The 22,770-nt window shown below is 53.0% G+C and overlaps 1 protein-coding gene across 5 annotated transcripts in view; it reads right to left on the reverse strand.

Moving 5' to 3' along the window:
* Pc (pyruvate carboxylase) overlaps window positions 1-22,770 on the reverse strand; it is a 110,756-nt gene that overhangs the window by 16,154 nt on the left and 71,832 nt on the right. For 4 of the 5 annotated variants that reach the window (XM_013150806.3, XM_005003020.4, XM_063227586.1 and 1 more), the window contains 8 exons: window positions 5,538-5,673; window positions 5,230-5,414; window positions 4,974-5,139; window positions 4,722-4,867; window positions 4,439-4,556; window positions 3,989-4,140; window positions 2,621-2,739; window positions 401-563 (listed from right to left, as the gene is read on the reverse strand). In XM_013150806.3, the coding sequence (XP_013006260.1) occupies window positions 401-563; window positions 2,621-2,739; window positions 3,989-4,140; window positions 4,439-4,556; window positions 4,722-4,867; window positions 4,974-5,139; window positions 5,230-5,414; window positions 5,538-5,673 (1,185 nt within the window). Of the gene's footprint in view, window positions 1-400; window positions 564-2,620; window positions 2,740-3,988; window positions 4,141-4,438; window positions 4,557-4,721; window positions 4,868-4,973; window positions 5,140-5,229; window positions 5,415-5,537; window positions 5,674-10,625; window positions 10,682-22,770 lie in introns of those variants that run through there. The other variant, XM_013150805.3, reaches the window with a different exon arrangement.

Raw genomic sequence — 22,770 nt, forward strand, 5'->3', positions numbered from 1 at the left:
CAGTGGACCTCCTTCCCTCATCCTTGCCAGCCCTGAGCCTGGCTCACCCCCGTTATCCTCTATCGCCCCAGACTGAGGGCAGGGTGGAGGCCAGCAGTTTCAGCTCTGTCACAGCAAGGCTTTGAGGGCCTACGGTTTGAGCAGGGACCCAGCTCTTTGCTCCAGCACAGAGGTGACCCTGCTCCCAGGTGATTCACCAGCTGGTTTCTCTGGGCCTTTGCGCAGGGTGCTCTCTTTACACTAGGACAACACCTGGCTCCCACGTGCTCTAGGCCAGCTTGAACCAGTCTTTGTGAGGGTTCACCCTAACTGCTGGACCCAGGGCGACTTGGTGCCACAGACCCAAGCACCCTGGAGAGGCAGCCAGAATCTGAAGTTGCTCTTTCGAACCTTCACCTACCTCAATGCGGCCCGTGTCAGGCTGGAAGCTGCGTGCAGGGTCCTCGGTTGTGACTCGGCACTGGATGGCGCAGCCATTGATGCGGATGTTCTCCTGCCGCAGGCCCAGGTCAGGCAGGCTCCGGCCCTCAGCCACGTGGATCTGTGCATGGACCAAGTCCACACTGCAGAAGGGAACACGCGGGAGGAGAGGCACATCAGGTGGGGCACTGCAGCAGGTCACTCTGATCAGTGGCCCACGCCCAGCCTGTTCCCACCAGGGGATGTGGCCAGGAGCACAGCCACACTGCAGCAGCAGTAGAGGGCGAGTGCAGACAAAGGCCTTGGGCCCCTTACGCCCTGTTGCCGCAGCTCCCCATCCAGTGCTCAGCCCGCCTTTGGCCTGGAGTCTCCTGCCCCAGAGCCTGCCCTTTGAAGCTGAGACTGGAAGCCTTTAGCCCAGGAGCTCTGTAGATTCACTCTGCAAATGGGACTGAGGCATTAGAGGACCCGGCATGAGTGGACACTGCGCTAGGGCCCACGTCCCCAGGCTGTGCCTAAGCCCTCTCAGGGGAAGCTTCAGAGCACAAGACCCCCGTGTGTGTGGCTTTAGAAGCTCAGCTGAACTGCCATGCTCTGGACGAGGTAACAAACCCAAGTGGAATAGCTGTTAAAAGTACACCCTTGAGGTTTTAAATTTATTGTCACTGAGAGTTGTGGTAAAGGCGGCCTGGAAGCTACAGGCAGATTTTCCTCCATGTTGGCATCACCTGCTACTCCACTTCAGAGCAGTGACACTGACCATGCTGTGCCACAGAGCAGGGCCTCCTCACTAGATTGAGACAGTGCTCTGAGAGTCACTCACATTCCCATCAGAGCAAGAGAATGAGGGCCGGAGAGGTGCACCACACAGCCAGAACCCTAAGCTGGGTGATCCAGAACCCTCGGCTCCAGAGCAAATCACACCATCATCCTTATGAGAGCGGCATCCAGGAGCAGCAGGATGAGGACAATCTCATGGGAGCAGGGCACCTGCCCTGACTCTAACCCTGACCTCGGAGGAAAGCACTGGGTGCTGGGTACCTGCTGGGCAAAGGTGGCACCCTGAAGCACCCGCAGCTGGCAGCTGGGGAAGAGCCAGAGCCAGGTATGTCCCGTGGGAGGTGGGCTGGCCCAGGCCAAGGCTTAGTATTTAAATGGCTCAAAATATGTATCTTGAAACATGCTAATTGTTGCTGACAGGAAAGGCAGATTTAAGAAAATGTGTACATCCAAAGCTTGAGAGAGAATGCTGTGGTACTCTTCAAAAGCCATGAGGCAAGATGCCACTTGCCCTTCAATCAGCTAACCTTACCAACGAGATCTCCTCAGACACGGTCACAAGACACAGGCACACAGATGTTGATGGACACATCCTGAACCCCAAAAGCCAAAAGGACTCGATTTCCTAATAAAACATGCCTGAGTTTTAAAATATACAGATAATAAAATATTATGCAGCCATTAAAAGTATTTAGAAAGAATAATGGCAGGAAGGGATGCCTCAAGAAATTTTAAAGCAGAATACAAATTCTAGCTGGGAGTGGTGGTGTACACTGTAATCCCAGTACTTTAGGAAGCTGAGACAGGAGGGCTGCAGGTTTGAACCCAACCTGGGCAACTTGGCAACCTAACAAGACCCTCACTAAAAATAAGCAAATTTTTAAAAAGGGTTGGGGATAGAGCTTAGTGTGAAGGCCCTGGGTTCAATCTCCGGTACCAAAAAAATCAAACACAAAACAAAACAACTATATCAAACATCATAACTGCATCAAATTATACAGGTTTTTTTTGTTTGTTTAAGGAAGGAAATAGACTAAAAGAGCGCACAGGAGATACAGCACAGCTAGAGGCAGGACCAAGACCAGGCTTCCAGTCCCAGGTGTGTGACACGGACAAGACTTAATGTCTGGGCCTCAGCTTCTTCATCCGATGATGGAGGCAATGCGCCCTGTCCTCACGGTACGGCCTGACGGTGCCATGGGGCACCCTCCTGTTGAGGGTGGGAGCCTGAGTCATTTTTATTTGCTCCCCTGTATCAACTTTTACAATACCCAGATACTTATTTTATAATTTTTAAAAGTTGTCTCTGGATCCTTCCTGTCCTCAGCCTCACCGCAGAGGAAGCAAGTGCACTCCAGCAGCTGCCCTGGGGCCTGGTGATGGAAGACCCCCTGCCGCCCTCCCCAGGGCCCTGGCTCACTCTGTGATCTCCTCGGTGACCGTGTGCTCCACCTGCAGTCGGGAGTTGACTTCAATGAAGTAGTGCTTGCCATGCTTGTCCACCAGGAACTCCACGGTGCCAGCATTCTCATAGCCCACCTGTGGGGGCAGCAGCCGCAGGTGCTGGGGTTATAACGGGGGTCCACGGAGACCCACTCATAAGATGCCTTCCAGGACTGAACAGCCTGTGGCTACATTGCCCACAGACAGATGGACAACAGCCACCAGCCCTGCCCCAAGGCCCATACCCAGGGACAGAACACTTCCCCTGGAGCTGGCAACGTCTGTGCCCTTGTCTCCTGGTGGGCCTGCCCCTTGACCCTGGAGACCTGGGCTTCCTGGACCCTGCTCTCCACAGAGAGTTTCAGAAAGTTCCTGTCTCCTCCATTCTGTCATCACTTCTCATCCTCTTGAGATGTCACTTGAGAGGACACAGCCGATGATGGTTTTCTTAGACTGCAACCTTAATTTGAGCTTCACTTCTAATGCTGCCAGCATCACACCAGATGTACACGGGCTCCCCTAAACCCACTCTGAGTGTCAATGGCGCGAGCAACAACTACAGCAAAGGTCGAGGTGAGATCAGGCCTTCCCAGCTCTGCAGGAGGCCCTGACCCACAGAGTGCGACCCTGCTTCCACTGCCCAGGAGGCACGGGATCATCCCGTCTGTCACCTACTCTGGGCCCAGGCTGTCTGGGCTGAGGTGGTGCAGCTCTAGGGGCCATGGGACGGGAACCTGGGAGGAGCCAGGCCCAGGAAGATCAGAAGGCAGGGCCCCTGCCAGACATCTGCTGGTGCAGGTGCCACCAGGCTAGGTGGGGCCAGGTCACTGCTGGGGTGCACAGCTCAGTACTTCCTGCCATTGGATACCCCAGGGACCCCCACTGGCATTCCCAGAGACTCAGAGGCAGGCAGAGGAGCATCAGTGAGGAAGTGGATGTGACAAATGTGACCCAGGAAAGTTAAGAGTGAGTAAAGGGCAGTGTCTTCATTATGGATATCATCCCTTTATTTGGCTGTGAGCTGGTACCAAAGGGAAGCTGTGCGTGCGTGTGTGTGTGTGTGTGTGTGTGTGTGTGTGTGTGTGTGTTCCATTCCCTGCGTGTGAACGGCAGGGCTTGTCTCCTCCTTCTCAGCCACTCTGGGCTGCAGGCCCGGCTGTCCCACAGAGATGATGCCAAGTGCACTCTGCCCTCCAGGAGACCCCTTCGCCCCTCCCTGAGAGGGTCAGTTTGATCTCTCTGCTCCCCTGCAGCCTCTCCATGGGAGCTCAAGTCCCTGCTGTGATTCCTGCCCTGGAAGAGGCCCTGTTGTGTCCTGTCTTGTCCCCGGAGCACCCTCCCTCACCTGCTTAGCAAGCTTCACAGAGTCGCTGGTGAGCCGTGCACGAAGCTGGGGGTCCAGGTGGGCAGCAGGGGCAATTTCCACCACTTTCTGGTGCCGCCGCTGGATGGAGCAGTCGCGCTCGTACAGGTGCAGGATGTTCCCATACTGGTCCCCTGGGACAGTGGTGACCGGGACTCAGCCTTTTCTGGAATCCAGATGCTTCTTGGATGCCCCTGTAGCCCCCACCTAGGCACTTTGGCCAGACAGGGCCAGCTTGCTGGGAAGAGTGGCCGCTAGCAGGGGAGCTGGCAAAAACCCTACTGCCACCAGTCCCCACAGCCCCTTTCCTGAGTGTCCCGGAAGGACTTGTCCCACAGGCTGGCAGCTGTAAACCAGGAAGACGGCAGCTCCTACCTCCTGCTGCCCGAGCAAGGCAGCCCAGGCTGAGGCTTCAGGGACATCCCAACTCACCTAAGATCTGCACCTCGATGTGGCGTGGCTTCTCAATGAACTTCTCCACGAACAGCGCTCCGTTCCCGAAGGCCGCCAGCGCCTCAGAGTAGGCCCGGGTGTAGTTCTCCTCCAGCTCCTGGGAGGGCCCGCAAGGCCAGAAGGACATTGGGCCCTGGCTCTGTGTGGTCCTCCACCATGACCCTGCCCACTTCCCAGAGCCCTGTGGGGGTCACGTCCTAGGCCCCACAGTGGTCTGCCCGTCCTGCTCCCGGCCCTTGGTGACATCTGCACCTCCGCTCACCTCATAGCTGTGCACGACCCTCATGCCACGGCCCCCGCCCCCATAGGCGGCCTTGAAGATAATGGGGAAGCCGTAGGTGTTAGAGAACTCATGGGCTTCGTGTAGGGATGTGATGGGGGCATCCGTGCCAGGGACCACAGGGACACCTGTTGGGGGACAGGTACAGGGGGTTCTGTAACCAGCTAGAGTCCCTGTCACACTGCCATGGAGAAACGCTCCTGCTGGCCCTTCCCTGCCAGCCCCTCGTGTCACCTGCAGCAATGGCGATGGCCCGGGCCTCCACCTTGTCGCCCATCTTGCGGACCACTTCTGGGCTTGGCCCAATGAAGCGGACACCAGCATCCTGGCAGGCCTGGGCGAAGTCCGCGCGTTCTGAGAGGAACCCATAGCCAGGATGCACGGCGTCTACATTGTTCTCCTATGATGAGACAGGCGGGCAGGCACCCCTCAGTCTCTGCAGCCTCTCCCTCCACCCCACGCCCATGCCCACAATGCAGGACCCACTCACCTTGGCCACCTTGATGATATCCGGGATGTGTAGGTAGGCCTGCACCGGCGTCAGCCCGCGGCCAATGAGGTAGGCTTCATCTGCTTTCTGCCGGTGCATCTGCCCCGTATCCTGCTCGGAGTACACAGCCACAGTGCGGATGCCCAGCTCTGTGCAGGCCCGGAACACTCGGATGGCGATCTCACCTGGGGGCAACGGGGAGGAGTTAAGGCTCCCGGTTCTTAGAGAGGCAGGAGGCAGGAGGGCAGATAAGGAGGGTGCTAGGGCGGGGCTGGCCCAGGCTCCGCTTGCCAGTCTGGAGGGCTTACCTCTGTTGGCCACCATGACTTTCTTAATGGGCTTGTACTCCAGGCGCCGGACATTTGGGGAGGCAGCGGAGGCAGTGGAGGCTCGGCGGATTGCCAGGAGCCTCAGGCCCCCTTTAACTGTCTGGAACTTCAGCATCTGGGGAGGGCGGGCAAGTCCAGGTTAGAACAGCCTGGGGTGCTGAAGCCCCTCAAAATGGGAGCCTCCCCAGCCCCACACGGAGGCCAGCACCACCCCCTCCTCCAGCTGTGCTGAGCTGCACAGGGGGAGCAAACCCAAAGCCGGCAAGACCCCCAGCTCAGCCCCAGGATCTAACGTGCACTGTGGCGTTAGAAAGTTTTCCAATTTCAAGCTCATGAAGCAGGCTTAGGGGCCGAGATGGACACGTCTTGCATGTGTGTGCCTGGCCCCTTCGATTCTCTGTGCAGGCAGGTCCCGGCAGGGCCCAGGGACAAGACCTCCCCTGCCAACACCCAGCTCGGTCTCTCCACCAGGGTCCTGCTCACTGCCCACAGAGGCAGTAGTGGGCTCAGCATAGTTAAAAGGCAGATTTTTACAAACGCAGCAGCAACGGTCTTTTCTATTGAGGGCCACTAAATATATTATCAACAGCAATCAGCAAGGGCAAAAGAAATAGGTGACCCACAGAAAGACAAGTGCCACGGGAGGCCACTCCAGGAGGCCCCTGCATGGTTACTCACAGAGGTGAAAGCAGCATGGTGGCAGGGGCCAGAGTGGAAAGAGTGTTACTGCGGACAGAGTCTCAGATGTGCAAGCTGGTAAGAGTTCTGTGGTGGACAATGGGCACCATCGCAAACAATGCGTATCAACTTAATGACAATGTGCTGTGCAGGTCACACAGTTAAGAGGGTCAGCTGCAGGTCGTGTGCACTGTTCCACAGCTATTTTTTTATCAACCGAGGACAACCTTCATGTCAGAATGTAGCGGCCTTGGAAGTGCACTTCGTGTGTGTGTGTGTGTGTGTGTGTGTGTGTGTGTGTGTGTGTGTGTTCTGGGAACCAAACTCAGGACCTTGGGTCTGCCAGGCAGGTGCTGCACTGCTGAGCTGTATTCCCAGCCCTGACTTCTCATTTTGTAAGTGAAAGGCACCCAGGCCCAGGCGAGTCAGAAAAGACAGCTCCTCAGAGAAGGGCCCGGGCCAGCATCCACTCCTGTGACAGGGCCTGTATCCAGCCATGTGATTAATTTCTTAGTAAAGGTTCAAAATGCTTGACTCAGCCATTTTGGTTTAAGTAAGTACCATAAAAACAAACCCAATACATAAAACAAATATTGCAAAAGCTCTGGCATCACATGATAGCCAGCAATATGGTAAGAAGGGGAAGCAAAGATAGAACAGACAGGAAAGAGAAAAGAAGACATGAGGAAATAAATTCTAGAAAAAGAAAAGGGGAGGAAGTCAGCCCAAAGGCCGACCCAGGCATAGTTTGAGGCCTTAGGACAACAAAGGGCCCACTTTCTTGGGAGGCTTAGCCACCAAAGGAACAAAGGAAAAGAAAAATGAGGCATAAACAAGACCATTTTGGATCATGACAAGGGCCTGCAAGACAGGAAACAATGTTTTGTGAATTTCTCGGGGGAAGGGGGTCACTGGGGCAGGGACCTTAAAGTGGAGAAAGGCAGCCATGCACAGTTGGGCAGGACAGCAACTGCCAGGGCCATAAAGGGGGCAAGCCCGGTGTACTCCAGGAGGCTGGAGAGCAGGGAGCCCGGGGCTTCTCTCAGGCCTCTCTCGGCCATGGCTGGAAGTCAGGGATGGGATTTGGAACATCTCTTTCCGGATAGGCGAGCAGTGAGACCGACAGAGGGCATCTGTCTGGACATGCAGAGGCAGGGGACACAGAGCCTCTGACTAGGGTGGGAGCCAGAGGGGTGGGGTGAGCTCAGGGAGATATCTGGGGTACAACAAGCAAGATTTGCTGAGAGGCTACTAATGCTGAAGGGAAGAGTCCTGCAGGATGAACCAAGATGATGGCCCCCTTGAGGGAAACCGGTGGGCTTGGGGTGAGGCGGAGCTCACAGATGAGCCAGGGTCAAGGGGGCAGAACCCAGCACCATTAGCACTGGAGGGGGTGCAGAGCCAGAGGACACTCTGGAGAGAAGCAGGGTAGCGCTGCGCCCTGGGATCTACCAACATCGAGGGGCACCCCAGAATGAGGAGGAAATGGGAAGTGTAGGGCCAGTTCTCCGGCAGGCGCAGGAAGGGTCAGACACGAGCTCAGGAGCAGAGTAAGGTGGCGCCAAGAAGCTGGCAGGTTCCAGACTAGGAGGGGATCTGTGTCAAACCCAGCTACACAGACAGGCAGGTCACCTTGCTGGCCTGTGGGTCCCTCATTTTTCTAATATAGAGGGCAATAAAAACACCTATAGCTTATCCTTATTATAGTCACCCCCTTATCTGCGGAGGCTCATCCCAAGACTAAAGCTGCAGACAGTATGGAACCCCACGGGTACTATGCTTTTCCCTGTGCACACACCCGTGATAACGTTTAAGTTATGCATTAGGCTCAGTAAGTGATGAACGATGTTATAATAAAATAGAATAATTATAATACACTGTAGTAAAAGCTATATGAATATGGTCTCTCTCCAAAGTACCTTATTGAACTCTAGATCTGAGCAGCCACACAAGAGTTTTTTTTTTCCTTATTACCTGGGAAACCTACAACTTTTTCACTTACAGGAAGTACAGGATGCCTTCATTTTGGCATATCTGAATTGCTAGCATCACTCCTCTTGTAGTTTGGTGCCATTAAAGTAAACTAGGGGTTACTTGAACATAAGCACTACACCCAGGATGGAGACAAGCGGCCCTCATGCCCTGCGCTGCGCAGGGAGAATGCGGATATCCACACCCCTTCTCTCCCACTCGCGAATCTATCAGCAGCCTCCAATTCTCTGAGCTCTGCTCTGGGTGGGTGATTAGAACTGCTTGCCAGAAGGACTGTTTCCTTGCTGGGAGCAGGTGGTGCTGGCAGTCTAAGACATACACCGGAAAGTAGGTGTGGGGTGCAAATCTCACCCACCCCTGGGCACCAGATGTCCATTGTGCTCAGGGTCAGGAGGGGGCCAGGTCAAATGAGCCCAAATTATTGTGTAGGGTAGAGTCAAAAAGAGGCACAAGGCTTCTCTAGGACAAAGGCAGCAACAAAGCAGTAAATACGTGAGGCCTTGCTCATGAGGTTAGCGAGTGTCCTAAACCACACTATGCAGGTTGGTAAGGTCCACAGGAGACAGCCACAGGCCCGGTCTGGTTACCGGGGTAGCTTCACTGGGAACCATCTGCAAATCTACCAAGAACCTTTAAAAAATGTATACCTTACCATTGTAGGCATCTAAATATGCTAAAATGGGAACCAAGATGCATGCATAAAGATGTTCAAAATAGCGTTATTTACAACAGCAAATAACAAAGAGCATGAAAGTCCAGCCCTGGAGCACCGCATGTAGTAATGCGTCTGCATGGGTTTCAGTAACACGGGAAATACTCATGATAAAGCACGGAAGTGAGAAAATGGGATGATAAATGGCAGGATCTCATGAAGCTTTCTCTAAAGCTAGGTGACAACAGGCAGAATCTGTTAGCGTGCCATGCCCCTCACCTCCACAGGCCTGATGACAGCAGTGCTATTTTCTCCGCTTCCCTTAGTCTTTTCCTGTATTTCCACATGGAAAAATTCCCATATTTTCTCCATGGAGGATGTATCAAATATAGTTAGAAAACAAAATGAAATACCCGGGGAGCGGGGGAGGGACAGGAATAACTTTGAAGAAGAAGGTCAAGGGGAGTTCCCAGGTGAGGAGACAGGGCCAGAGACTCCCCCATAGACCTCGCCAGCCCCACCTATGGCCCCAGCTAATCCTGTCCTGTCTGTGGTTGGGCAGCCTCTCAGCTGGGAAAAACCCACTCGTGCTATTTCCAGGAAGCCCTGTCTCTTGCTCCTAGGTTGGAGGTTTTGCTCCTGTGACTCCTGGGTACTTGCTGACCCCTGTCTTTGGTAAACAGGTACTTTTTGCAATCTGTTCCACTTCCCTGTCATATACACTCCCCACTTCCTTTCCCAGTTAAACAGAGTCTTCCCTTGCATGTTATGCCAAAAAGCTGCCAGGCCCAGCTCCCCTAGAGGGCCGACCTCTGCCCACAGCATGGCATCCAAGCATCCCTTCAGTTGACAGTCAAGAAATGACAGAGCGCTGAACTACCTGTCCCCTGCCCCGGCAAGCCCCTCCACACACATGCTTGTCTGGGATCTTCACAAATGCTGCTGGAGGGCCAGGGATTCCCTAGTAGTCTCCCTTCACAGAGAACCGGGGCTGTGACCAGTGAGGAAGGACAAATGCCCCTCTGAGCCTGCGTGCCCCCACAGATGGCAGCAAAAGCAGGGCTAAACTTGAGACCTAAGCAACCAGCCCAGGGTAGAAGCTCTAGGCTGGGCAGACATGAAATCATCAGGGCCTTTTGGCTGAGGTCAGAGCAGGGGACAATGTGGGGCAGAGCAGCTCCCAGGCAGGTGGCAGCCCAGCATGAGCCCGCTAATGCTGGCCTAGCCTGAGCCCCGCTCTGCCTTGCCCAGTTCTGTGATTTGTCCAGCCCAGTTTTCTCATGGGTAACCTTGGGTGCTACCACTCCAGCTTACACAGGTTGCCCCAGAGATCCAAGCAACACTGGATGGAAACACAGGCCCCCCAATGCCGGCCACTATCACTCTTTGTCTCCCTATCCTTTCCTCTTCCTAGATGAACACAAGATGAGGAAGGAATCCCCCAACTTCCTTCCAGCCCTCCACAGCCGGCACCAGCACCCCTCGCATCTGTATGTGCACACATACACACACGTGAGCCTCCCGTTGGCCTCCCCACCCCATCAGGTTTTCCCCCTGTGACAGCAGTACAGCCACACACACACAAACGCTCTGCAGTTTGCTGAGCAGGGCCTTGCACAAGCCACACCTGCACACACCAGAGCGAGCCCACAGCCCCAGGACAGGGGGCACTTCTGCTACCGGCAGAAAATGCCCCCGGTGCTCAAGTGGGGTGTGGGGGGCTGCTCCTACCCCAGAGCGCTCACCCTGCACCTGCCAAGCACGGTGGCCTTCCGCTCACAGAGGACACTGTGGAGAAGCTACAGTCAGCTGCTGCTCTGCCCGAGGTCACTGGCCTCAGGATACAAAGTTCTTCAGCACCAGACTGCTGGAGGCCTGGGCCTCAGCCAACAGCCAGGGCTGAAAGCAAGGTAAGGGGCACCGCCTCCTGAGCCCTGGAGGCCATCTGGGCCTGGGCCACTGGCTGCAGGAAGGGGGAGGATGCAGAGAGGTGATCTTGCAGCATGAGTGAGCCCCACGCTGCAGGCTGCTGCTCCCTGGCCCCTCAGCAATGAGCAAGACTGGGAGAACTGGCCCGAGGCTGCACATGTGTGAGATGGATTTAGGACCTGCTGCTGTTTGAGGTTAAAGGCATCAACCGGCAGGCAGAGTGGGGCCGGGAGGGCTGCCCGGGAGAGCTGTCCTATGAATGGAGGGCAAGGATCACCTGTCCCAAGCTCAGCTCACTGCCAGTCATGAGACCCTTGCCACCAGCCCCTCCCCCATCCCCACCATACAGGGGCTGGGGATTTAGCTCAGCGGCATAAGCACCTGCCTTGCAAGTGTGTGGTTGTGAGTTCAATCCCCGGTACCGATAAAAAAGAAAAAGACCAAAAAAAAAAAAAAAAGAAAGAAAATGGTTAACTCAGTTTTCCTCTTGTTCAATCCCACTGCCCTCCCCAGCCTGCAATCCAGGCCTTCCCAGAATCAGGGTCCATGTGGGAAACCCTGCTGTGCCCTCCTCTTCACACAGTGCCAGGGTCCTTCTGCAAACGGGACCCTCACAGCTGGTGTGACAGGCTCGTCTGGGTTCAGCTTTGAGGAGGGGCCTGGTGTGGCCCAGGGGGAGGAGCTGAGAGGGCAGAGTCCAGCTACTACCAAGCCCCATCTCATGCCTGCAGCTGAACCAGGGGAGGCCTGCCCAGTGCCTGGGTGATGGAGTCAGGAGGACGTGGGGTAGAGGCCCTGGGGAGAGGCAGACTACCTGAGGTAAAGATGGGGAGAAGGCCTTGGCACCTGTGTAACCCTGGGAACCCCTGCTGCTTGCCGCCTGCTCCAGCCTCTCCTGGCCTCCTGGTGTGCACAGCCTCCTTCCCCATCAGGGGCTTTCCAGATGCGACCTCTCAGGCCAGCACTGGTGCAGGTGTGCCCTGTCACTGTCACCCACACACAGGGATGAGGAGGGCCAGGATCCAGCCTCCCACCTGGCTCGTGCTGTATCCTGCTTTGGGGGGTGTTAGCTTGGTGGCAGGTTATCAAGAAGTCTTAAAGCTGACAAATGTGGCTAAGAATTCGCCTTAAAACCTCTGAGGAAAATTTCTGGCAGTTGCTCTTCAGACAGAGGACTGATACCTAGAATGTATAAAAGACTAAAAAAAAAAGAATATATAAAGAACTAAAAAAAAGGCCCCCATAAATTTAAAGACCCAGACAAAAAGCGGGTATCTGAAATGAATAGACACCTCTCAGATGAGGTACAAATGACCAATAACTATAGGAAAAAGGATTCAGCTTCGCCGGCCATGCGAGAAATGCAAATTGGAACAACACTGAGTTTTCATCTTCTTCCAGAAAGAAAGGCGATCTTCAAGAAATCAGATAATGCTAGAGAGGCTGCAGGAAAAGGAGGAGGCTTCTTTATTGTATGTGAAAATGTAAACTAGTACAACCACTATGAAAATCAGTATGGAAATTCCTCAAAAAGCTAAAACTAAAAATTCCACATGACTCAGTTATTCCCCTCCTAGGTATCTTCCCCAAAGAGGAAAAGACTTCATATCCCAGTGATCCACGCACACTCCTGTTTATAGCAGCACAATCCATAATAGCTGAACCTTAGAAGTTGCCCACATGTCCATGAACAGATGAATGGGTAGAGAAATGTCATATTTACATACAGAGGAGAACTGTTCTGTCATAAAAAATAAACCTGAGTCATCTGTGAAAAATTTGAGACCGTAATGTTATCGAAGCAAGCCAGGTATATAAGCTTTCATATTACATGGTTTCTCTTATGTGAGAAACCCAATATGTATATATAAAAGTATGAAATAAAAGACACACATTACAAAAAAGAGAGAAAAGTTACTGTAATCTAGCATGACCAATGTATCTAAAATTGTGCCTTGATTTAGTGGTATCATTTTATGTATTTTTTGGTCTGTTTTTTGGCTGTAAACCTGTGTTTGTGATGATTAACTTGATAAAGACTTAAAAAATAGATAAATCTGACGTTACCAAAAAAGGATGTGTTACATACACGTACCAACTCCCCAGGAGGAATGTGATCATCATGTATCACAGACAGGTACTAATAAAAATAAAAATTAAAGAAAAAGAAAAAAACCCGAGGGCCTGGTTGATTGGACTCGGCCCCCGTACTGGGCTGAGCCACAGCCTCTGACAGGGGCTGTCAGGGACAAGGGGCCTCTGCTCCAGTGGGAGAAGCACTTCTGGGTCCTGCCAGCACAGCAGGAGCACTGTCTCACTGGCTGCTGCTGACACCGACAGGCAACCTTCTCCTTTCTCACTGCAGAGATGAGGGGTAAGGTAAGGGCCGTCTCCCCAAGACCCTCACCCCGCTTCCCTCTCCAGAACGCTGCCAGAGGCTGTTCACTATTTTCTGCAAATGCTGGCTGACAGATTCCTCTCTTGGTCTCTGGTTGTACGGAAATCAGATGGCTGTGACTGTCACTGGGGAAGTGTAAACAACTACTTGTGAGCCACTGCGATTTCAGGGGCGTCTGGCACACCTGCTTTTCCCCTGCTGCCTCTCAGAGTGGCTCAGAGAGTTTCCATCTCTTGTGGTTTCAGTTTTTTCCCCAACATTGGGTTCAGGAGCTCAGTGTTCCCTGAGGATGTGAAAATCATGGAGTCCAGAAGAAGCCTGTGATGCCCGGATGAAACAGGGCAAGGCCTTAACATCACCTGCCCTGTCCAGTGAGCTGCGTACGTGGCTCCCATGGCACAGAGCCATGGCGCTCTGCCCAAGTCCTGATGCCAGCAAGAGGAAACACCAGAGTGAACAGTGAACCTCCAGGGCCCACCACTCCTGCCTGGGCCTGGCCCATGTTGGGGCTGTTCACGGGTCTGGGCTCACGTGACCCTCAAGACCCCACCAAGCACATTACAGAAACAGAGCCATGCATGGTGGGATGAAGTTACTCGCAGAACCAGTCTGGAGTCCAACTTGTATCCTCCCTCTGGAACAGGAGCTCAGACCTGTTAGGATTAGGGTTGTTGCCCAAGTATGGGAGTAAATTGTGGCTTTCTTCAGAAACCCAGTAGCTACCAAAAATTCAGACCCTAAAATGGAGTCCTGAAAAAAAATCTGAACTCCAGCAGGCCATCAACAGCACTCGTCTGCCCACCAGAGCTAGCTGCTCAGTGGGGGAGGGGACGGGGGGAGTCATGTGTCCCAGATAAGTCATCTGACCAACAACTCATCAGATGTCCCCGGCAACTCTGTGACTTCATTCTAAGCTACTCTACCAGGCTGCCTCTTCCTTCTTCTGGTCACTCTGGGCCTAGACCGGACAGCCTGGAGGCAGAGCAGATGGGGATCAGGGCAGGGTCGCCCCCAAGGAGCAGGCTTGGCCCCTTCCTGCTAGGCTCCACATCAGTTCAGTCCTAGATATCCCTGTCCTTCCTTAGAGGGCAACTGTGGGCGGGAGGCCGAGAGGAAGGGAAAGGCAGTGCCCTGCTTAGGGCCATGGCAGTGTGTGGGCACTGAGAAGCCGCAGTCCCCGGAGCTCAGCAGACGTTTCAAAGGCCTGCTGGAGAGCAGCAGCCAGGTGACCAGAACGCAGTGCAGCTCAGTATCAGGCCCCGGGAATATCCCATAAGCCACCAAGGCCCTGTCTGCCTCCCTTCCCTCGGCCCGATGCCTACACTGCACCCTTCCTGCCCAGCCAGCTGGGCTACTGCCAGCCAACGTGGGCGAACCAGAAAGAGTCCTGGCAGAGGACTGGGGCTGTGGTGGCAGCGGCTTCTGATGGATGGGCCACTAGCTCCAGGCTGCTCCTCGCTGTCCTAACCATGTCCGCCGGGGCCCTGGAGCTGGCAGCCAGCAGGGACAGATGAAAGGAGGACACGCCTGGCTTTCAGGCTGCAGCAGCTGATATCAAAGCATCCCAGAGAGGACAGACTGAGGCTGAGGTTTCTGGATAGTGAGAATGGAGGGGAGGGCAAGAGGAACAATGCAGGTGACAGATAGAGAAGACCAAAGGCAGAAAGGAACACAGCATGAGGGCACCAGCTGAGGCTCCAGCCACAGGGTCTCTGGGCCTCAACGGCATGGTGGCAGCTTATGCTCTGAGGTGGTCTGGAGCCACACTGCCCCGAGCTGAGTCACCAGGATCACAGGCCACCTTGTGTTCCCACAGTACCCAGCAACATTCCATTAAAAGGTTGCAGCTAAGGGGAAGGCACCCCTGAGTGGCTGAGGGAAAAAGAGGGTCTTAGAAAAGGGAGGTGAGTGAGGGGTTATGTGGGCCTGGAGGAGCGTGGCAGGAAGAGGACAGCCCCACCCCCACCCCACCCACCCCTGCCAGGGTGTCAGGAAGTGCCTCATCCAGCCCAGTCTCAGAGGTGGCAGTGAGAATCTCAGTACAAACACTGCCCCCTGGTGCAAGGAGCCACCACTGCCAGCCCACAGCTCCCTTGTCACATGACCAGCCAAGCAGGGAGACACAGCATTGCCCCTGGCACATGTACTCGGCCACGGGGAAGGCTCATGGAAAGGTTACTTGCCTGATTTCACCCATCCTTTAGGACTCAGCTCAGGAATGCCCTTCCTGGACACTCTGTCTCTCCAGTTGGCTCCAATCCCTCCCCTGAGGCAGCCAAGTCCCTTCGGCCAACTGCCATGTACCTTGCTACATTCACTCTTCTTATGCTGAGGGGGCTCTTCCTGAGGTCACCTCTGTGTCCTTGGCAAGGAGAACTTCACGTAACAATCACTGGCTGCCCTTCTCCCATCTCAGACACTGTGAGGACCTCAGGCACAGCATTCCTGGGCTTTTGTCCCTCCACCCCCACCGTAATACACTGCATAGCACCCAAAGGCAAAATTAGTGTCTGGTGAATGGACAAATAAATCCCTGGGTTACGCAAAGAGTTTGCAGATCAGTGTGGGGCTACTAAGAGTATCGCAGAGATACCATGGAGCACTTAGAGGTTTCAAAGACATGGCCCTTCCTAGGAGCAGCACACAGATGCTAACAGGACACACCAGTGTCCCCCACACACAGGTGACAGCCCAGCGTACTGCTGACGGGACATGAGGAAGGCCAACAGGGCAGGGTTCATAAAGAGCATCTGGCAGCCAGACTGTTTGCCTCTCCCCTAAATTGACATGTTGAAACCTTGACCTTGGCCTTCCAAGCCCCCAAAACTGTTCCAAGTTGATTTCCGTTGTTTATAAGCTGCTCAATCTGTGGTACTTTGTCAAAGCAGCCGGCATGGACCCAGACTCAGCCTATGAGTGGGAACCCACAGAATGAGTCTCAGGGCTGAGGGAGGTAATGGGGTCAAGGGACCCCAAAGTCTCAACGCTAAATGAGTCTGGACTGTGCTCTGCAAGGAGACAGCCAGCAGATACAGCGGCGTCTGGAAGTGGTGTGGGAAGCTCCCCGGCTCTCCTCCTGCCTCCCTGGTGCACCCACAGAAGCCCAGCTCTCCCTTTCTCCCTCCCTTGGTCCACTCCCTTCATTCCAAGGTGGTGGTAATGGGCAGGGCTGGATAGGAGAGGGACTCAGAAAGCCCAGGAGCTTCAGGACAAGCAGATTTTGTCCTGCATTATGGGTTGAATTGTGTCCACTCAAAAAGATACACTGAAGTCTTGGCCCCAGATTTCACCTTATTTGGAAATAGCCTCTTTACCATGATACTCAAGTGAAGTGTGTGTGGGGGGGTCATTAGGGTGAGCCCTAATCCAATGTGCTCAGTGTCCTTATAAAAGGGGAAATGTGGACATAGTGACAGACACACGTGAAGGAAGATGATGTGAAGGCATGGGGAGACGATGACCACATGCTGGAACGATACCTCTCCAAGCCCAGGAAGCCAGGGGTAAGGAAGGACCCTTCCGACAGCTCTCAGGGGGAGCACGGCCTGATGGCACCTTGACTCTGGATGTCTAACTTCCACATCTGCAAGGCAAAAATCTCTTGATTTAAGCCACCCCATGTTGGTGCTTTGTTCCAGTAGTCATGGGGAAGGCGAGGGCCTGGCTCCCTCAGTCAGTCAGACCGAAGCAGATCCTGAAATCAGGGGCGGAGACAGTGCTGTGAGGGTGCGGGTGCGGCCTTCTCTCATCTGCTGACCCTGCCGCAGTCACAGCGGTTGTTCCAGAGCACGCAGCTATTTAGGACTTTGATCAGCCAGTGCAGCCTGAGTGGGAGGCAGCAGAAAGAGGTGAACAGTGACAGGCCAGAGCTTGCAGCTGCTCAGAGCACAGGGCCGAGCCCCGGGAAGGCTTCAGGAAGTAAAGATGCCAGGGGCAGATCTTAAAAGAGGAGGAGGTGGAGGGCAAGGAGGGAGGGATGACCAGGGAAGGGATCAGGCAGAGGTGGGGAGCTGTGGGACAGCAGAAGTGAGAGCGTGGTGAGTGAGCCAGAGAGGCAGGAAGTCCCCCAGGCGGACACTGGGCTCCAGGTCAAGAGCTCACTTTCCCAGCGCAGATGCCCTTCCATGTCAGAAGGTGCTATGGAAAAACCGGGCAGGGGAGAAACACGTTTACTGCTGACGGGGACCACGCTGGCAGCTCTGAGCAAGTCAGATGTGAGGGCCAGGAGGAAGAAAGGCAAGAAGCTCTTGTGCCGGTGAGAGAAAATGAGACCTGAGCAGGAAAGATGGAGGAGTAGACAGGGCAAGAATACTTAGAGGATGCCCAGCGTGCTGGCACACACCTCTATTCCTGGCACTGGGAGGCTGAGGCAGGAGGATCATCTCGAGTTTGAGGCCAGCCTGGGCTATCTAGTGAATTCAAGGCCAGCCTGAACTATGTAGCAAGACCTTGTCTCAAAAAGCCAAAAACAAAAGCAAAGAATACTAAGAAGGCAAAATCAACAGCTCCTATCAGATGAAAGCAGAAAGAGTGGGAGCTGGCTGCCAGCGGGGGGTGGGGAGAACAAACAGGCAGCTGCTCACGTCCAGAGACAGCTCTGAGCTGGAGGCAGACATCAGGGCACTGGCCCCAGTGAGACAACGTACGACCTCCCCAGACAGGGACAGACAGAGGAAGGGGTGACACAAAGGAATGGGTCAGCAGGGCTGGCCAGAGCATGGCCTGAGAGCTGTGGCTCTGAGGAAGCTGGGGCAGCAGAGCCTGCTAAGGAACCGACTGTCAGAGGCTCCCTGGTGGGCAGAGGCAGGGCCAGGGAGAGGTGAAGACAGGAGCGGCGGAGGGCGGGGAAGTCTCTGTCTCCAAGCCCTGGACAAGAACTTTTAGAAAGTTCCTGACGAAAGAGAAAGCGGGGTGAACTAGAGGGTGTTAGGCTCCACGAGTTCTTTTCCCTTGTTTAATGACACACTACATGCATCCAGTGAAACGTAGCGGGTCAAACACGCGGGTTTGTTTCCATTCCCTCGTGAAATCCCACTAACACATCAGTAAGGGATTTCCTTTTAAACAGCAGACTACAAGGACAGAAGGGCGGAAAGCAGACAGCTGCAGACAGAGGTTAAGGAAAATGTGCACGGTGCGGAGCCGGGGTGGAGAGCGAAAAGATGGAGGGGGAGGCCCTGCCCAGCAAGGATCCCAACTACAGCCACCTGGGAAAGTGAGGGGCAGTTCCAGACGGAGGAAGTGAGGGGTGGGCTACGAACCCGAAGCAGGTTAGTCTGAGGATGTCAGATCTCCAGATGCCCCCCTGCATCACACATCTGGAGACCCCAAACAGTCCCCATTTGAATCATGGCAACTGCAAACACCCTGGGCCCCTGGATATACCCAAGTGGTTCTCAGCTAAATCCTGCAATCATTCCTGTGACAGTGTCACCTGCTGCTGCTGGGCCTGGAGCTCTGGGATCTGAAGGGTAGGACAGGTTTTCTTTCTTACAGAAGCACACTGCTTAGATGCATCAGGGGTATTGGCATGTACCCTATGGTCAGAATTCACAAAGTGGTACTTTCATAAGATGGGAAGCTTGGTGCCTGGAGGCGGTGGCCCCAGCCATGATGCCTGGCCCAGGCAGTGAGGCACCACGCTGCCCCAGAGAACAAGGGGTGGCCTCTGGGCCCTAAAAGTCAGTTCCCAGGGTTGGTCTAGGCAGCAAACCAGAAGGTTCCTCTCTAGGAAACCACCACAGTCTGGATCTCTGGTGTCCATCTTTGGTGCACCATGGGAGACAGTGGAACTTTTAGCAGTGGAGCCAAGTGTGAAGATTTTAGGACAGTGGGGTGCACCCTTCAGTACACTGGGGTGTGCACTTAAAGAGGGCTTATGGAACCTTAGCCTCTTTCCTTTTCTGCCTCACTTCCCAGCCAGATGAATGCTTTTGCCATGGGCTCCCACCATGATGTGTTACCTCAACACAAGCCCAAAAGCAACGGCCACCTAACCATGGACTAAAACCTCCAAGACTGTGAACCAAAATAAATCTCTTACCTTTACAAGCAGATTATCTAGGGCATTAGTTATCATGACAGAAAGCTGACTGATGCGGAAGCCAGCAGGGCTGTGGGAGAAGCCCTACAGAGATGACATTTGATGGACCTCCAAGAAAATGTCAGACAAGGGCCATCCAGTTTCCCTAGACTTCCCTGTGTGCCCTGGTATCTCATGCAGCAATGCAAATGGCCAAACACCACCAGGTATTTGAGGAAATTAAAAAAAAAAAATCACCAAACAAATTGGGAATTTTTAAAGGAAACTCTAAAAAGTAATACAGAAAGCAGACACTTAGAAAACTATAATTAATCTCCTCAGAGAAATAAGCTATTGCACCCATTAAGTAAGAGGCGGCAGTTATTTTAAAACGGCAACAAGAGCAAGCTCTAGGAAATTAAAAATAGAGTTGCGGAAATTTTAAAACATAACAAATAAAAGAATTACAAGGCAGTTCAGGACATGACCCAGAAAGACTAACCTATCAAAAATAGAAAAGATAAGAAGCCAGGAGACTTAGTCCAGTGAGAACACTGCCCAGCCACCTGGGAACCCCAGCAAGGGAGAAGAGGAAACCAAAGGAAGCAGAACCGCACTGAGGACCGACCGCGTGGGCTCCCAACACCCGGATGACGCCCCAGCACCAAGGCGCCCGTGGAGAAGGCCTGGGAGGGCTTCCTGGGTCCCACTCCTGGGGCTACAGCAACAAATCCCAAAATCTTGGGAGCTTAAAACAATACGGCTGTGTCCCCCTTCAGTTTAAAAGGCAGATATCTAACGAGTTTCAGGGGCCAGAAGTCCAGGTGAGGGAAGGGCAGCTTCCAACTTGGAACTGGCTACCCGGTTAGACTACTGACACCTGGGGTCTGTAACGCACACCTACTGCCGGGCGTGTGTGCCCTTGGCAAGTTTACCGCCCCGCTGAGCTGGGATGCTTCGGGATGAGCGCTATAAAAAAGGAGCCAATAAGTCAAGAATGAGGAGGGCACAAGTCCAGGCCTCTGGCAGCCAGCACAGAGGTGGCCAAGAACCCCCAGCAGCTCGGCAAGGCTGCGTAAGTCCCAGGCTGCATGGCAGCAGGAGGCTCCCGGGGACAGGGATTCCCAAGGGGTACAGCAAAAAAGGCAAATCAGCTGACATCTCTGAAAGCACAGAAACGAGTTGTTTGTTTATCGGGGATAGAGGAATGAGGCAAATATTGACTTCAGGAAAATGAGAAGTTAGACAAGAAAATGCTACCGTGGTAAACATTCTGTGTTTTCAGAAGTGACTACATGATTTGAACCACAGAAAAACTGAAAATGTGCTTAATCATTCTGGGAGGGAAAGAAGAGGCTACACACCTAGGATTGGGGCAATAAAATCAAACTAGACCTTCCACAAGAAGAGCAGGAGATAGCAGACTGTGCTTGGGAACAGGAATAGGAGGTCACAAAGAGCTGGGCTGGGACATGGGGTGGGGGTGGGAAGCACCCTAAGGGGTTCTGACTTCCAGAAGCATCTGCATGTATTACTCAGATAAATGTCAAGGTTAACAAAAAGGAGCCGGGCGTGGTGGTACTTGTCTGTAATCCCACCTCTCTGGAGGCTGAGGCAGGAGGATCACAGTGAGTTCAAGGCCAGCCTGAAATGCAGAGTGAAACCCTGTCTCAAAACAAAGAAAAGAGGAAAAAAAGTAACAAAAGGAGAACCCATTCTACAAACCCCTGGTTTCTCCGTGGCTTTTCTTAACCCCACTCCTGCGCCCACTCCTCCTCCTCTCCCCAGCGGCCACCACAGTCCAGAGCTGCTGGCTCCCTCTCCTCCGTTTTTCACACAGATCAGACACACGTGGACCCGTGGCTTTGTGTTTTATTTTCTTCATAAATGATACAACCACTTTAGAACTCATTTTCAGCCCAATGCAATATCTGAAATCTACACGTTAGTACTTGGAGATCTAGTCCATTAATTTTATTTCTTTGCTTTAAAAAACTGCATCCCTTTCTTCTCTTTGTTCTTTGTAGTGCTGGAGCTCAAACTCAAGGCCTCACGAATGCTCAGTGTCCTACCCCTGAGCTACGCCCCCCCCCTTCTTTTTCATTTTAGGTTCTTAATGTTAATGGCTGTATAGGGTTGCACTGCATATACTCCCATTTGGTGAGGCCCAAATGATTTACTGATACTGATTATTCTACACCTCTCCCCTCAAATCCCTGTATGGAGACCTGCACCCCAAGGTGATGATGTTAGCAAGGATGGCCTTTTGGGAGGTGATTCAACCATGGGGTGAAATCCTTACAAATGAGAGTAAAGTCCTTATCAAACACATTCCAGAGAATTCCCACTATGCCAAGCTGGGCATGATGGTACACACCTGTAATCCCACTATTCCGGGAGGCTGAGGCAGGAGAATCACCTTGAGTTGAGGCCAGCCTGGCCTACACAGCACAAAAATTTCTCCTTGCCCTAGGTCATATGTGAGCATAATTATCTATGAACTAGAAAGCAGGCCCCCTAACATCCAGAAAGGTAAGAAATATATTCCTGTTGTTTATGAAACACTTGGTCTAAGGACTGTGTTTTAGCAGCCTACACAGACTAAAGCAGTGACAATACTATTGGTTGTTTTTAATTTTCACCTGTTAAGAACCATGCTAGATAATTGGCAAAATTATAATTGCCGGAGCTGGGTGATAGGCATACAGAATTCAATGTACTATTTTGCTCTACTTTTGTGGATTGAAAACGGGCATAATAAAAAGCCAATTACAGGCACAAAACTTGGGAGGCTGAGTCAGGTGAATCCCAAATTCAAGGCCAGTCTGGACTACATAGTGAAACCTTGCCCCCACAAAAAAAGTTAAGAATGAATTCTGAACCAGGTACACACCTGTAATCCCAGCTATTAGGAGGCTGAGGCAGGAGGATCACAAATTCATGTCAACTTAAGGCATCTTAGTGAAACCCTATCTCAAAAATAAACAGAGCTGGAGATATAGCTCAGTGCTATAGTACTTGCCTAACACAGGCCTAATCCCCAGTGGGGGGAAAATGTTAAAAATGAATAACTTTGACCCCACATAAAATACATATGAGAACTTTTCTAGGACACAGACCTAAGCATGGGAACTGCTGCATGAGACAGCAGGCACATTCTTAGTGTTAAGATTGCCGACCACTCAGCCAAGTGGCTAACAACCTGCACAGCTGTCCTCAGATTACAGCAGCTTCTCTCTCGCCGAGTCACCGTCAACGCTCACAGTATTGCGTCTCGATTTCCATCTATCTCACAGGTACAAAATAGTATCTTGCTTTAATTTTCAGCTCCATAACTACTACTGAAGTTGGACATTCTCATTACGGTGGACATATTTTTAGGTTTTCTCTCTTACAGACTTCTGCTCATCTCACTCATTTTTTGTGCTGATCTGGTCATCTTTTCCTGAGTTAGTATTCCAGACCTATATCCATTCTCCGCTGTATGTGTGGCAGACACTACCTATGTGGGGAACCCGCTGCAGGTTTGAGGAAGAGGAAA

The sequence above is a fragment of the Cavia porcellus genome, unplaced genomic scaffold, assembly GCF_034190915.1.
Source record: "Cavia porcellus strain 051 isolate PalLab524CR breed Dunkin Hartley unplaced genomic scaffold, mCavPor4.1 scaffold_17, whole genome shotgun sequence".
NCBI lineage: Eukaryota > Metazoa > Chordata > Mammalia > Rodentia > Caviidae > Cavia > Cavia porcellus.